General features: G+C 39.8%; 1 protein-coding gene across 1 annotated transcript in view; it reads right to left on the bottom strand.

Annotated features, from left to right (window-relative positions):
- MYH2 (myosin heavy chain 2) overlaps positions 1–9,092 on the bottom strand; it is a 28,552-nt gene extending 19,460 nt beyond the window's left edge. The window contains exons 1-11 of the mRNA XM_003818100.5: positions 8,993–9,092; positions 8,809–8,851; positions 7,153–7,376; positions 6,905–7,048; positions 4,778–4,934; positions 3,521–3,548; positions 3,323–3,437; positions 3,132–3,224; positions 2,519–2,582; positions 2,296–2,394; positions 7–110 (exon numbers count right to left, since the gene is read on the bottom strand). Coding sequence (XP_003818148.1) covers positions 7–110; positions 2,296–2,394; positions 2,519–2,582; positions 3,132–3,224; positions 3,323–3,437; positions 3,521–3,548; positions 4,778–4,934; positions 6,905–7,048; positions 7,153–7,356 — 1,008 coding nt within the window. The 5' untranslated portion in view covers positions 7,357–7,376; positions 8,809–8,851; positions 8,993–9,092. The remainder of the gene's footprint in view (positions 1–6; positions 111–2,295; positions 2,395–2,518; positions 2,583–3,131; positions 3,225–3,322; positions 3,438–3,520; positions 3,549–4,777; positions 4,935–6,904; positions 7,049–7,152; positions 7,377–8,808; positions 8,852–8,992) is intronic.
- Positions 9,093–13,234: the final 4,142 nt, after the last annotated feature.

Raw genomic sequence — 13,234 nt, 5'->3', positions numbered from 1 at the left:
ACTTACATCTGTGGCCATCAGTTCTTCCTGATCATCGATGCTGGCCACACTGATCTCCCCTTGACTGACAAATGGGTAATCATATGGGTTCGTGGTAATCAGAAGCATTTCTAAGTACAGGAAACAGAACAAAGATAAGCATAATTATCTTCTTCATTAAAACAAGAGATTTCTAGACAAATTGTGAGGCACTATATTGTTGTGGGAACTCAGGGACCCCAAACAGAGGGACCGGCTGAAGCCATGGTGGAAGAATATAAGTTGTGAAGATTTCATGGACATTTATTAGTTCCCCAAATTAATACTTTTATAATTTCTTACGCCTGTCTTTACTGCATTCTTTGAACATAAATTGTGATGATTTCATGGACATTTATCACTTCCCCAATCAATACTCTTGTGATTTCCTATGCCTGTCTTTACTTTAATCTCTTAATCCTGTCATCTTCATAAACTGAGGATGAATGTTGCCTCAGGACCCTGTGATGACTGCATTAACTGCACAAATTGTTTGTAAAGCATGTGTGTTTAAACAATATGAAATCTGGGCACCTTGAAAAAAGAACAGGATAACAGCGGTGTTGAGGGAACAAGGGAGATAACCATTAGGTCTGGCTGCCTGAGAGCCGGGTGGAACACAGCCATATTTCTCTTCTTTCAAAAGCAAATAGAAGAAATATCGCTGAATTCTTTTTCTCAGCAAGGAACAGCCCTGAGAAAGAGTATGCGTTCCTAGGGGGAGGTCTCTAAAATGGCTGCTCTGGGAATGTTGTCTTTTACAGTTGTAGATAAGGGTTGAAATAAGCCTGGTCTCCTTTAGTGCTCCCAGGCCTATTAGGACGAGGAAATCCCGCCTAGTAAATTTTAATCAGACCGGTTGTCTGCTCTCAAACCCTGCCTCCTGATAAGATGTTATCAATGACAATGGGTGCCCAAAACTTTATTAGCAATTTTAATTTCACCCTGGTCCTGTGATCTCGCCCTGCCTCCATTTGCATTGTAATATTTTATTACCTTGTGAAGCATGTGATCTCTGTGACCCACACCCTATTCGTACACTCCCTCCCCTTTGAAAATCACTAATAAAAACTTGCTGGTTTTGTGGCTTGGGGGGCATGACAGAATCTGCCGACATGTGATGTCTCCCCCAGATACCCAGCTTTAAAATTTCTCTCTTTTGTACTCTTTCCCTTTATTTCTCAGACCAGCCAGCACTTAGGAAATAGAAAAGAACCTATGTGAAATAACATTGAATTATTGGGGGTGGGTTCCCCCGATATCACATGATGCTTGGTTGATGACTGATGGGCACTGGAGAGGCGTTTAAAGGATATTAGGCACCATCACAAACACCTTGAAGTTGATGTCATGGTGCTCTTATAAATCCTTATTAAAAAAAAAAATGGCCAGGCACAGTGTCTCATGCCCATAATCCCAACACTTTGAGAGGCCAAGGTGGGCAGATCACCTGAGGTCAGGAGTTCGAGACCAGCCTGGACAACATGGTGAAACCCCATCTCTACTAAAACACAAATATTAGCCAGGCATGGTGGCGCATGCCTGTAATCCCAGCTACTTGGGAGGCTGGGGCAGGGAGAATCGCTTGAACCTGGGAGGTGGAGGTAGGTGTGAGCTGAGATTTCGCCATTGCACTCTGGCCTGGGTGACAAAGTGAGACTCCATCTTAACAAACAAACAAACAAACAAACAAACAAACAAAACTATTGTAATCCAAAGAGGATAATCACATAATGGGAAAAGTTGTATCACTATAGTGTTGATTATATACAATCCAGAATTGGAAATAATCTATCTGTAAAGAGGGTATGGTTAAGTAAATTGTGCTTATTTCTAGAATAGAACACTATGCAACCATTGGAAATAATGATGTGGAGCTATATTTAGTGACATGGAAAAAGCTATGATACATAATTGCTCAGTAAAAAAGTAGATTACAGGAGAGCATGTAACCATGATTTCAGTTATGAAAATTGTATGTATGTATCTATATGTAGAGATATGTATACAGAAAATGACTAGAGAGGTATTCATCCAAGTGTTCATGGTGGTTATTTCATAGTAGTAGGAATTAGAGATGTTATTTTCAGTTTTCCTTTTGATTTCCTTTGAATTTTTCTAATGAGCACATATAAATTTTTATCAAACTCACAAAGCTATTTAAAAAATAAAAAGGCACATAAACTTGACAAAATTCAGTCATAGAATACTAGGTTGGACTATGCATTGATAGGTACTGATGCAGTAATTCTGGAAAAGAATTATGACATTTCTTACCAATAAGTTCTGGTTTCTTATTCGATGTAATCTGGTAAAAAATATGATAACTTCTCTCAGCCTTAAGTTGGAAAACAACTCTAGACTTCTCTAGCAGATCTGGAAGGAAACAAATAACAAATAAGAAAATTGTAAAAATTCATGTGACATGTGAATTTGATTTTTGGTCAGTTTTTTAGGTCATATGAATCAGAAATGATTTTAAAGATATCTGAACACTTACATGTTTCAATATCAGCAGATGCCAGTTTTCCAGTAGTGCCAAAGTGGATTCTGATGAATTTACCCTTGAAATAAAAGCTAATATTACTACCTTGTTTTTATATAATATTAAATCTTTGAGAAATTCCAAACATTTGATGCTGGTACTTTAATATTAAATCAATTCAGAGAGTATTTGTATCAGGTAGAAAAAGGTGTATCTCCTATTTTATAAGTAGAAGAGTTTTATCTTTGATTTAAAAATTGTAAATATTTATTAAGTATGTGAAGTAATGGATACATTAATTAGCATGTTAATCATTCCATAATATACACATAACATATATCAAAACATCACATTGTATTTCATAAGTACAATTATTATTTGTAAATTAAAAATAAAAATTGTAAAATTGTGAGTAAGTGTAGATCATGACAGATAAGAAAGAACTCAGGAAAAAGGCCATATATCCTTCAAGATGGGGCTTTGATCCACGTTATTACATGCTCAGAGGAAAAGGAAAGAACAATGATGTAATAGAATGGGAATGAAAAAGATTCAGAGAATGTAATTACAAACATCTCATAAATTTTGACCAGTGAACAGCATCTATTAGCATGTCCAAGAGACTTACAAAGCGAGAGGAGTTGTCATTCCTCACGGTCTTGGCGTTGCCAAAGGCCTCCAGTAGGGGGTTGGCACTGATGATTTGATCTTCCAGAGTCCCCTGCAAAGGCAAGAGCAGTCCTTGCATCTGGGGCTTGGGAATTTCCTACCTGAGAGTCCCTACAGAGTCTGGATTCTGACTGTGACAATCAGACTCACCTGTATTTTGCCAGAAGTAATTTCTTCCTTCTTCTTCTCCCCAGTAACTGCAATTGTTGCAAAGTACTGGATGACACGCTTGGTGTTCACAGTCTTCCCTGCACCAGATTCTCCGCTGTCAAATCAAAACTCAATCAGATGTGGTCTCAAACCTAGCAGCTATCACAGCCATGTAAAGAAAGCATAAAATCTACTTACGTGATCAGGATTGACTGATTCTCTCGGTCTACAAAAGAAATTGTAGACATTTAATACTGTTTTCTTACATATTTGTAAATGATAAGTAAAGTAAAATGGAATGAACTTAGTATTATTCAGTCTGGACTTTGCAACCTTTAGGGCTTGGCAGGCTTTAGACCTACCACTTTCTCCCTCCCCAACTTTAGCACACATCCACCCATTTAAACAGAACACCACTACTTTTATTGGTTTTATATTCAAATCTTCCAAGAAATATTTCCTTCGAGGAAAAAAATTCTAAGATGAAGGAAAATGTTTGAATGCCACTCTATAAGTGATGACCACGTGGCTGTGTATTCCTGAAGCACCAGACTTTTTCTTTTTAATACTCTATCACTAAATAAACACCAAAAGTAGACTTGGCTCTTTGGTTAGGTTTAGTTGATGATTTAAGTTAGGGACATATATATTGTGGGTGCAAGACGTAATGAGGAATGAGCATTAGAGATATTTTTAATGTGTGAAAAGGAGTAAGTACAGTAAAGGTGATAGTTTTAGAAATACGACTTTGGTCATATTTTTAGGAAAAGGTAAAATTTTGTTTTGATGTTTTACTGTCTCTGAAGAGGAATTCTCTAAGCCCCTTCTCAAGGTGCCACAAGTAGTTTAGATTGGTCTAGCCAAGACAATATTGTAGGAAGCAGATTCAACATCTAACTGTTTTAATACCAAATACACCTTAAATCTGGAGCCTGTTCAGGTTGGTTCTGGGCAAAGGGCGATAGCATTGTGCCGTCCTTCATATAGGACGTCCTTCATATACCTTTTTGACTGTTTAATCTGTCACAATTTAGGATGCTGAGGCTGAAACTACAGAGACAAGTTTTACTCTTCCATTTTTTGGCTCATAGTAACGGAGACACAGTTTGTATGTGTGATTGTGCGTGCATGAGTGTGTGTGTGTGTATACATACACAGAAATATTTGTATTTTTGCTCATATTTATTTGAGTTTCTGAGTCATTCAAAAGTATACTAACTAACCATGGCCAGCCTCTGTTGAACTTTTCAAAATTTAAGAGATCATTAGCAATTATGTAATATTACGCATTACAAATCAGCCTTTCTCCCCTTCCTGGACCTTCTCCTTCATAAATACACCAGTCTCAACTAAAAGGGACGATCTCAAGGAATGTGTTGAGATTGCCTCGAGTCTCTTTCTCCTATGGTTCTGCTCTAAAGGTTTACGCACTTGCAAAGCATTCGGCTCACTCACCAGTCAGCATGAACTGATAGGCGTTGTCAGAGATGGAGAAGATGTGGGGCGGGGCCTCCTGGCGCTTTTTGCCTCGGTAGGCTGTCACCACCTCGGGCTTATACACTGGCAGCCACTTGTAGGGGTTGACAGTGACACAGAAGAGACCTGAATAGGTCTATGAGAAGGAAAAAGAATAAGTACCCAAAGACCTTTCCTGTTATTTGTGAAATTAACTTATTAATTGAATGTTCTTTTGGGACAGGGTCTTGCTCTGTCACCCAGGCTGTAGTGCAGTGGTGCTACCTCAGCTCACTGCAGCCCCAACCTCCCGGGCTCAAGCAATCCTCCCACCTCACCCTTCCAAGTAGCTGGTACTACAGGCATGCATCACCATGCCCAGCTAATTTTGTACGTGCTTTTTGTAGAGCTAAAGTCTCACTTTGTTGCCCAGGCTGGTCTGGAAATTAATTGAATTTTAACAAAAAGGAGCACTTTAAGTGAGTACTCTTATTTCTTCAAGGCATCAGCGTGAAAACTAGTTGGCAAGTTCAACAATGTGATAGCAGAATCCTGAGGGAAGTGACTACAATTCAGCTTTCTTATTGCTCTCCTCAGGGCTTTTCACAGTGATTTTTACATAGCAGAAGAAGAAGTACATGTTATTAAACACATGTGCTATGAAACTTTTATTGTTTTATGGAAATGGTTTATATTTTCTTTGCAGCATTAAGATAATTCAAATTTATGAGAACATAAATTTGGACATAAGCTAAGTGGCCAACAGTAAGGGAATGGTTAGGTGAACTATGGTAAATCTTCTAAGACAATTTGATGCAGGCATTTAAAAAAGTGAACATGAAAGTATACAGCAACACTCAGGAAATATTTACAAAACATTTTTAAGTTATAAGGAAACAGGACACGAAATGATATATATATATATATATATATATATACACATCATGATTACAATAGGGGGATTTAAAAAATCTTTGACAATTGGTTCAAGACAAGCACCAACTAGTTAAACTGGATGCTGACCATCACCTCTAGGTACACTTGTATAGGTGTTGCCTAGCTAAATAACAGCACTGGCTAAACTATGCAAAAATATGAATATAGTATAATAAATTTGATTTAAAAATATTTACTGCATGTATATTATGTGCAGGCCTTTGCCAGACAGTATAAATGAGACCAGATAAATGAGATGATGTCCCTTGAGGAATCCCCAGTCTATGTAGGAGACAGTCATGTAAATGAATGATCAAGGAGAAACATGGTTAGTGTTAAGGCAGGGACAGAAATGAAAGGACAGAACATCTCACTGCTTGGGGAAGTGGGAGAGGTTTCATCGAGGAGGTGACATTCCAGATAGAAGGGACCGGAACACACAGATACAAATTGCTGTTATTTCAGGGGAGTGAAAATGAGTGAAATTTGTTTAAAAAAAAAAAAATTTAGGCCAGGCATGATGGCTTATGCCTGTAATCCCAGCACTTTGGGAGGCCAAGGCAGGCAGATCGTTTGAGCCCAGGAGTTCAAGACCAGTCTGGGCAACATAGTGAAACTCTGTCTGTGCTAAAAAAAAATACAACAACAACAAAAAATAGCCGGGCATGGTGGCACATGCCTGTAATCCCAGCTACTCTGGAGGCTGAGGCACAAGAATCGCTTGAACCCACGAGGCAGAGGTTGCAGTGAGCCGAGATCGCACCACTGCACTCCAGCCTGGGACAAGGAGCAAGACTCTGTCTCAAAAAAAAAAAATTAAAATAGTTTAAAGTGTTAAAACATGTTTATCATTTCACTCTGGATGATTCTGCGGCTGGAGTGGGGAAAAGGAATGGGGAAAATTACCTGTGATTGAAATATAAGCAGTAACTGCTCAAATGCCTGTTGAAGGGTTTCTGGGCAAACCCAGTCAACGTGGACAGCGGCCTTCCCCAGCTTTGGATGGGAAAACAAGGAAGTGCTGGCTGTTGAGCTGTGCTTTACGATAGCAATCATGAAGCCTTTTAACTAGTTATGCTGCAATGAAAGTGAAATGGGTCACTACCTGTGACCCATTTATGCTCAGTGGAAGAAGCAGGATGGTAGGGTACATGAGGATGATTATACAGAGCACTGGCAGGGGACACTCACGTAGATCATCCAGGCTGCATAACGCTCTTTGAGGTTGTACAGCACAGCAGGCTCATGCAGATGAGTCATCATGGCCATGTCCTCGATTTTGTCATATTTGGGAGGGTTCATGGGGAAGACCTGATCATCCTTCACTGTCAGAGTCTGGTAAACAGGAAAGATAACCGTTTACATTAATTGAGTGACCAAACAACAACAACAACAACAAAAATCAATAAAATGTGGCAAGCTCCTGGGATTCTACTCACCGCTCCTCCCTCAGTCTTCACCGTCACTTTTCCTCCTTCTCTGCTCTGGATGGTCCCTTTGACAAAGGATTCTTTGGGCTCCGCCACAAAGACAGATGTTTTGGCATCAAAGGGCCTATTCTGAGCCTCAATGCGCTCCCTTTCAGACTTTCGGAGGAAAGGAGCAGCCTCCCCAAAAACAGCCAATTCTGAGTCTGAACTCATGGCTGCTGAACTCAGAGGTCCTAAAGGAGATAAAACTTTCACATTAGAGAGTCTGGATAGCCACGTATACCAATAAATCTTAATATTTATTGTATTTCATAGGCCCAGTTGGAAATTCCACTAGACAGGTCTACTGTTCACCATACTATAGTTACTGAGACAAACATAATCACAAGAACGAAAATGCATCAGGTGGTCTCTGTGTACCCAATGCTGTATTTAGGGCTTTGCATCCATTGTCTTATTTCATCCTCCAGGACTCACGTTCTCATTGGGAACTGAATTACAGTCCAGTGCTGCTGTCAAGTAGCTTGTGACCTTGGGTATGTCACTTGATGTTTTTGAGCCTAAGTGACTCCATCTTTAGAATAGGGATTATAAATTCTGCCTATCTAAATTCACAGCCCATGATATATGTGAAGATACTTTGAAAAAGAGGTTTAAATGATGACTGAGAAAGTAATTTGAAATTGTTCAGGCTACCATTTATATATGAGATGTCATGAATTATCATGTCACAAAATTCCGTGTCTTGAATGTAATGTAGAAGAAGTTTATTTCCTCCTTTACCTGTTCAGCCAGATTTGTTGAAGTTCAGTGGCTTATTGGAGATTATAATTTTGTTTACCTTTTTTTCTTTTAGGTTAGGTGCTTAGTATAGTTTCTCTGACATAATTTTTTGCATATTAAATACAGTTCATCAGTTTAACCCCCTTAAACTAATTAGGGATAAAAACAGTAGCCAACATTAACCTCATTCTTCTACATCTAAGGGCTCCCTTTACTATTCCAAATTTTCCTTTGAAGCATGCAGGCCCTGTTTGCTCCGTTCTATGTGATCTGTAGGTTGCCAGTGGTATCAGTAGAATGAAAGGTTTGGCAAATAATTCTACCGCAGTCATTACATGATCAAATTACTTGAAACTCATTTGAATCGTCTCTCCTAGTCTCTCCCTTTAGAAATGCAGTAAGTAGTGGGAGGGCAGATTAATAACTCTATTATATATAAGAAAAATGCCACAGCACTCGGCATTGTGTAAGGTGACTTTTTACAAGGGCTTTAAGAAGTTTAAAGGAAGGATTGTCTTACTTCCATTTTACATTGTTGGATATTATGTTTACTAAATGAATTCTAACAGCAGGATACATTTTTATCAAATTTGAGATTTTTAGCCAGGGAATCTGAGGGTAGACTTTTTTTCCTGTACAGACAATATATTTATTCAAAGCGATTCCCCTGCTCAAATGTCACCCCACCAATGCTTGAGCCGTAAATGAGGATGTGTGCATTGTCCTGAAAGGGCAGTCCTCCCTTTCTCACCGCTTTCCTGAAGCACAGTTGTTAAAGGGTATTTACTGAGACAAGCACTTTCTGAAAGGTTGCTAAGTGACAGAAATCCATCCCAGAGCCTCTTGCATTCTCCTCCAGGAACTGGTTAGTCCAAATCTTACCTTGTTAGCAAGTGAGAAGATGTAGCCTGGGAGTGAGACAGTTCTATAAAAGAAAAGGGAAAAGCACTTGATTAGTTGACCAAAAAGAGGGGGAAAAAATCCCATTTATGGCATGGCTTGCTATTGTAAACAGAAGTAACAAAATTCATAGAGGTAAAACGTGCAGTTCCAGAAGGAGCAGTACCAGAACTAGCAGCTGCTGCTGACACTGGGCAGTGTGACCAGTGTCCCTCTTGAAAGGCCCGTCCTGCTCCCACTTACCTTGGAGCTTTTTAAAGCAGGACGAGTCAGCCTCATTCCAAGGGCTCTTTTATATGGATAGCTATGGAAACAATGCAGCTGCCTCTTCTTTCTTAAGTCAAAAGGAATTGTTTGGCAAAATACCTCTTGGCAATCTAGCGTCCCCGCATAATTCTCATTCATATTAAGAATGGTTGGATATAATTAGAAATATTTTTCTTATTGAGTATGTGGATAAATCTCCTATGGATAATTTGAGAAGATGATCTGAAAGAGTCAAGCTGGTGGATAAAGGCAGTGGCTGGGCAGCCAGGATACCTGGCTTCCCTCGGAACTTCTTTTTGGCTTTGCTGGGCACACCATTCGGGCTTGCCTCACATCACTTTCGCATATTTCACGTGTTAAGTCACATAAATAAAATACAAATATGTATTTTAATTTTGTGACAGTTAATTTTTACCTGTTGGTCCTTTCTTTCCAGCCCTGCAAAATTAAGCGATGTGCCTTCAACAACTTAAAGAGACAGAAGGTCCTCTCTGTTATTCCAATATTCCTGTAGTTTCAGGAATTTCCTTGCTCGCTCACCTTTTTGCTTTTGCCAAAGTTGTTCCCTCTACTTAGCACACCATTTCCTGTCCCCCTACCCATTTGACTTGCCTGCAATAAAAAAGGTTGAATATTTTCTAGTAGCAGAGGTGTTTTTAGAGAGTAGTTTTCAACATTTTTTCGTGTCATAGCCCGCTGAGAAAAAAATGACAATATTAGTGTAGCATGCTAGAGTAATGTGGAAGGGATTTGTCCATATCTGTAAAGGGCTTGGGGAGAATATTTTTAATTTTTTTACATTCCTTTATGTAATATAAATATAATAACTATGATACACATAGCATTAAGGAAAATATTAAATACTGAATATGTCGGAAACTTACAAATAATATCTTCTTGAAAATCCTAAGGAAAAATTTGAGCTATATCCTACAAATAAAACTTGTTTGTTTCTGACTTTATTCTTGAAATATGACACAAATTTCTGGATCAAATTTTCAAAAATGATACAAACAGTATCTGTGTTCTTGATAATTACCATAGCGGGGATTTTTGTCCAAGAAGGAGGGATGAAAATGGAAAACCAAGTAATTTACAACTGTTGGAGTATTTTAAAAATTCACCATTTCTTCTTTCTCCTTCATTGAAAAATATAATGTTGAATATTCTCGTACAGTGAAAATAAGTTTTTAATCCATTTAAACTCTCTCTTTCATATCAAATATTTCAAAGGATAATGAAGCTCTAATCTTCAAAAACTTCATGGGTTAAAGGAGTCATCAGCATTGGTCAAAGGGCACACCAGTCACAAATACACACAAGTACCTGATCTATTCAAAGTCTAAGGTTTGGAGCTATTACTGTGGGCTACCTCTTCCAGTACAACCTACTTAGCCTTCTGGCACCTTTACTCTGGCTGGATGCTCTCTGGGCCGCATGCCTTGTCCCAGGCATCCTGGAACACCAACCCTCCCAGCAATTCCAGGGGTCTCTTGACTGCAGAAGAGAGCATTACATTCTCAGCTGGCTGCTGAAGTCCTTCTTGGTTCCATCCAGCACATGGCAAATACCACCATTGTGCTTGCCTCCTGTAGGAATCATAGGTTATGCTGTCAAACTCGAATGCAGCCCAGTCAACACTCTGAGGAACCCTTAGTCAGCCTTCTCCCAGCTAGGAGCCACCTCCCAAGGCTGTGGTCCCCCCTGCCCATCCAGCCATTCTGAGACTGAAGAGATCAACATTTTATGGCACATCAGTTACCTTTTTGATGCCAAGATACACTGGTTGGGAAGCTCTGTTTTAAGGTGAGCTGTTGAGCTGTTTTTCCAAACTAAACAGCCATTTTTAGTGCCCACAGCAATAGTTTAATATTTTCTTGTTCCATCTCTGCTGCCAATGGGCATTTTCCTTATGTTTTATTAAATAGTTCTTATTTTATGTTATTTACAAAATGATCTTCACTTTTTTTTTTTTTTGAGACGGAGTCTCACTCGGTCACCCAGGCTGGAATGCAGTGGCATGATCCCGGCTCACTGCAACCTCTGCCTCCCAGGTTCAAGCAATTCTCCTGCCTCAGCCTCCCAAGTAGGTGGGACTACAGGCACGTGCCACCACGCCCGGCTAATTTTTTTGTATTTTTAGTAGAGACGGGGTTTCACCATGTTAGCCAGGATGGTCTCAATCTCCTGACCTCGTGATACACCCGCCTCGGCCTCCCAAAGTTCTGGGATTACTGGTGTGAGCTACCGCGCCCAGCCTGATCTTCAATTTTAAGTCAATCCATGGTTCTATATTCTGTTTCCTCATTTGGTAAACTCCTTCAGTGAATACTGTGTTCTATAGGTAGCCGCTGTCTAATACATTGTTTTTGACTGTAAAGAAGAAAATGCAAAGCCTTGTTCCCAGTAATTAAGAGACACACCTTAATTGTTCCCGTGCCACTTGGCTCAGGATCTGTGACTGTTAAATGTTCTCTGAGAACGAGAGCTTAAGGAATATGTCATTCGGGATCATCTTTTCCACTATGTAAACAGGTCAAAGACATACATTCACTTTGTGTCCTTTTCTTGATTTCATTGTATTTTTACCACTGCTGCAATAAGTCAGAGGCTTTCTACTTTGCATTGCTCACACCTGGGACTATCTGTCACATTTTGGTGTGGTGACAGCTTGGGAATGAGCTAATTTAAGAGTGCTGATACTCTCTCTGAATCTCCTTGCATTGTCTATGCCATGCGAGGAGATTCAGAGAGAGTAGCAGCCACTGATCTGGTCTTCAGGAAGGTTACAATCTGAGAAATCGGGAGAGCACTAATAGATGGCTCAAGTCACCTTCAGAACAACGTGACGGCGGCCTTTAAAAGTTACAGTGTGTAAATCCTTTGCAGAAAAGGATCCATATTTTCTGCATCTACTTGATCCTCATCAACACTTAGGATAGTGCTGACATGTAGAAAGTGCTCTGAAATTCTAGTTTATAAATTCTCAGATGCCCTGGGTTTCTTTATCCTAATCATTCTTGTCCCCAATAACTGAAATTGGGTCCTGGATTTAACTTTTGGCTGCATACCAGCTGGATATCCTTGGAAATTTACTAAACCTTCTCAAGACTCAGCTTCCTGCTCTATAAAAGGGATAAGTGCTACCTCATAGGGGTTTGTGAGGAGTAAACAAGACACGAAAGTGCTTAGAAGCTGAAAACAGTGCCTGGTACCCATCACTCATTCAACTGATATTAACAATTGTGATTACTATTGCCCCCCCCAGTTTGTTAGTTCTTATTCTGAAGTCTCTGCAGAAGTGAAACTAGTTTTCTTTCTGATCTCTATAACAAGACATGCTCCCTTGATCATTTCAGTTACTCAATAAACATTTGCACAGCATGACTATACGTCAGGCTCTCGGGTAAACTCCCCACTGCCACCATGGAATGCCCTCCTCTCTTTCATATTATTGTTTCATTATATCAAAATCCAGCTCAGCTCTTATTCAGACATTTTCTCAATTATTCCATCAGATAGAGAAAAGGCAGTTTGGCCTGTGCAGAGAGACAAACTGGCATTAGCTGTTACATGAAGAAAGGTGTGGTGTAAGAAGAGGCTGGGCGTGGTGGCTCACACGTGTAATCCCAGCACTTTGGGAGATTGAGATGGGTGGATCACCTGAGGTCAGGAGTTTGAGACCAGCCTGGCCAACATGGTGAAACCCCGTCTCTCCTAAAAATACAAAAATGAGCCGGGTGTGATCGCTGGCGCCTGTAATCCCAGCTATTCGGAAGGCTGAGGCAGGAGAATCACTTTTTTTTTAAATTTTTTAAAATTTTATTATTATTATACTTTAAGTTTTAGGGTACATGTGCACAACGTGCAGGTTTGTTACATATGTATACATGTGCCATGTTGATGTGCTGCACCCATTAACTCGTCATTTAGCATTAGGTATATCTCCTAATGCTATCCCTCCCCACTCCCCCCACCCCACAACAGTCCCCAGAGTGTGATGTTCCCCTTCCTGTGTCTATGTGTTCTCATTGTTCAATTCCCACCTATGAGTGAGAACACGCGGTGTTTGGTTTTTTGTCCTTGCGATAGTTTGCTGAGAATGATGGTTTCCAGCTTCATCCATGTCCCTACAAAGGAC

This window comes from Pan paniscus, chromosome 19 (assembly GCF_029289425.2).
Source record: "Pan paniscus chromosome 19, NHGRI_mPanPan1-v2.0_pri, whole genome shotgun sequence".
NCBI classification, from domain to species: domain Eukaryota; kingdom Metazoa; phylum Chordata; class Mammalia; order Primates; family Hominidae; genus Pan; species Pan paniscus.
Note: the sequence above shows the minus strand (reverse complement) of the source record. Positions and strands in the feature narration are given on the sequence as shown.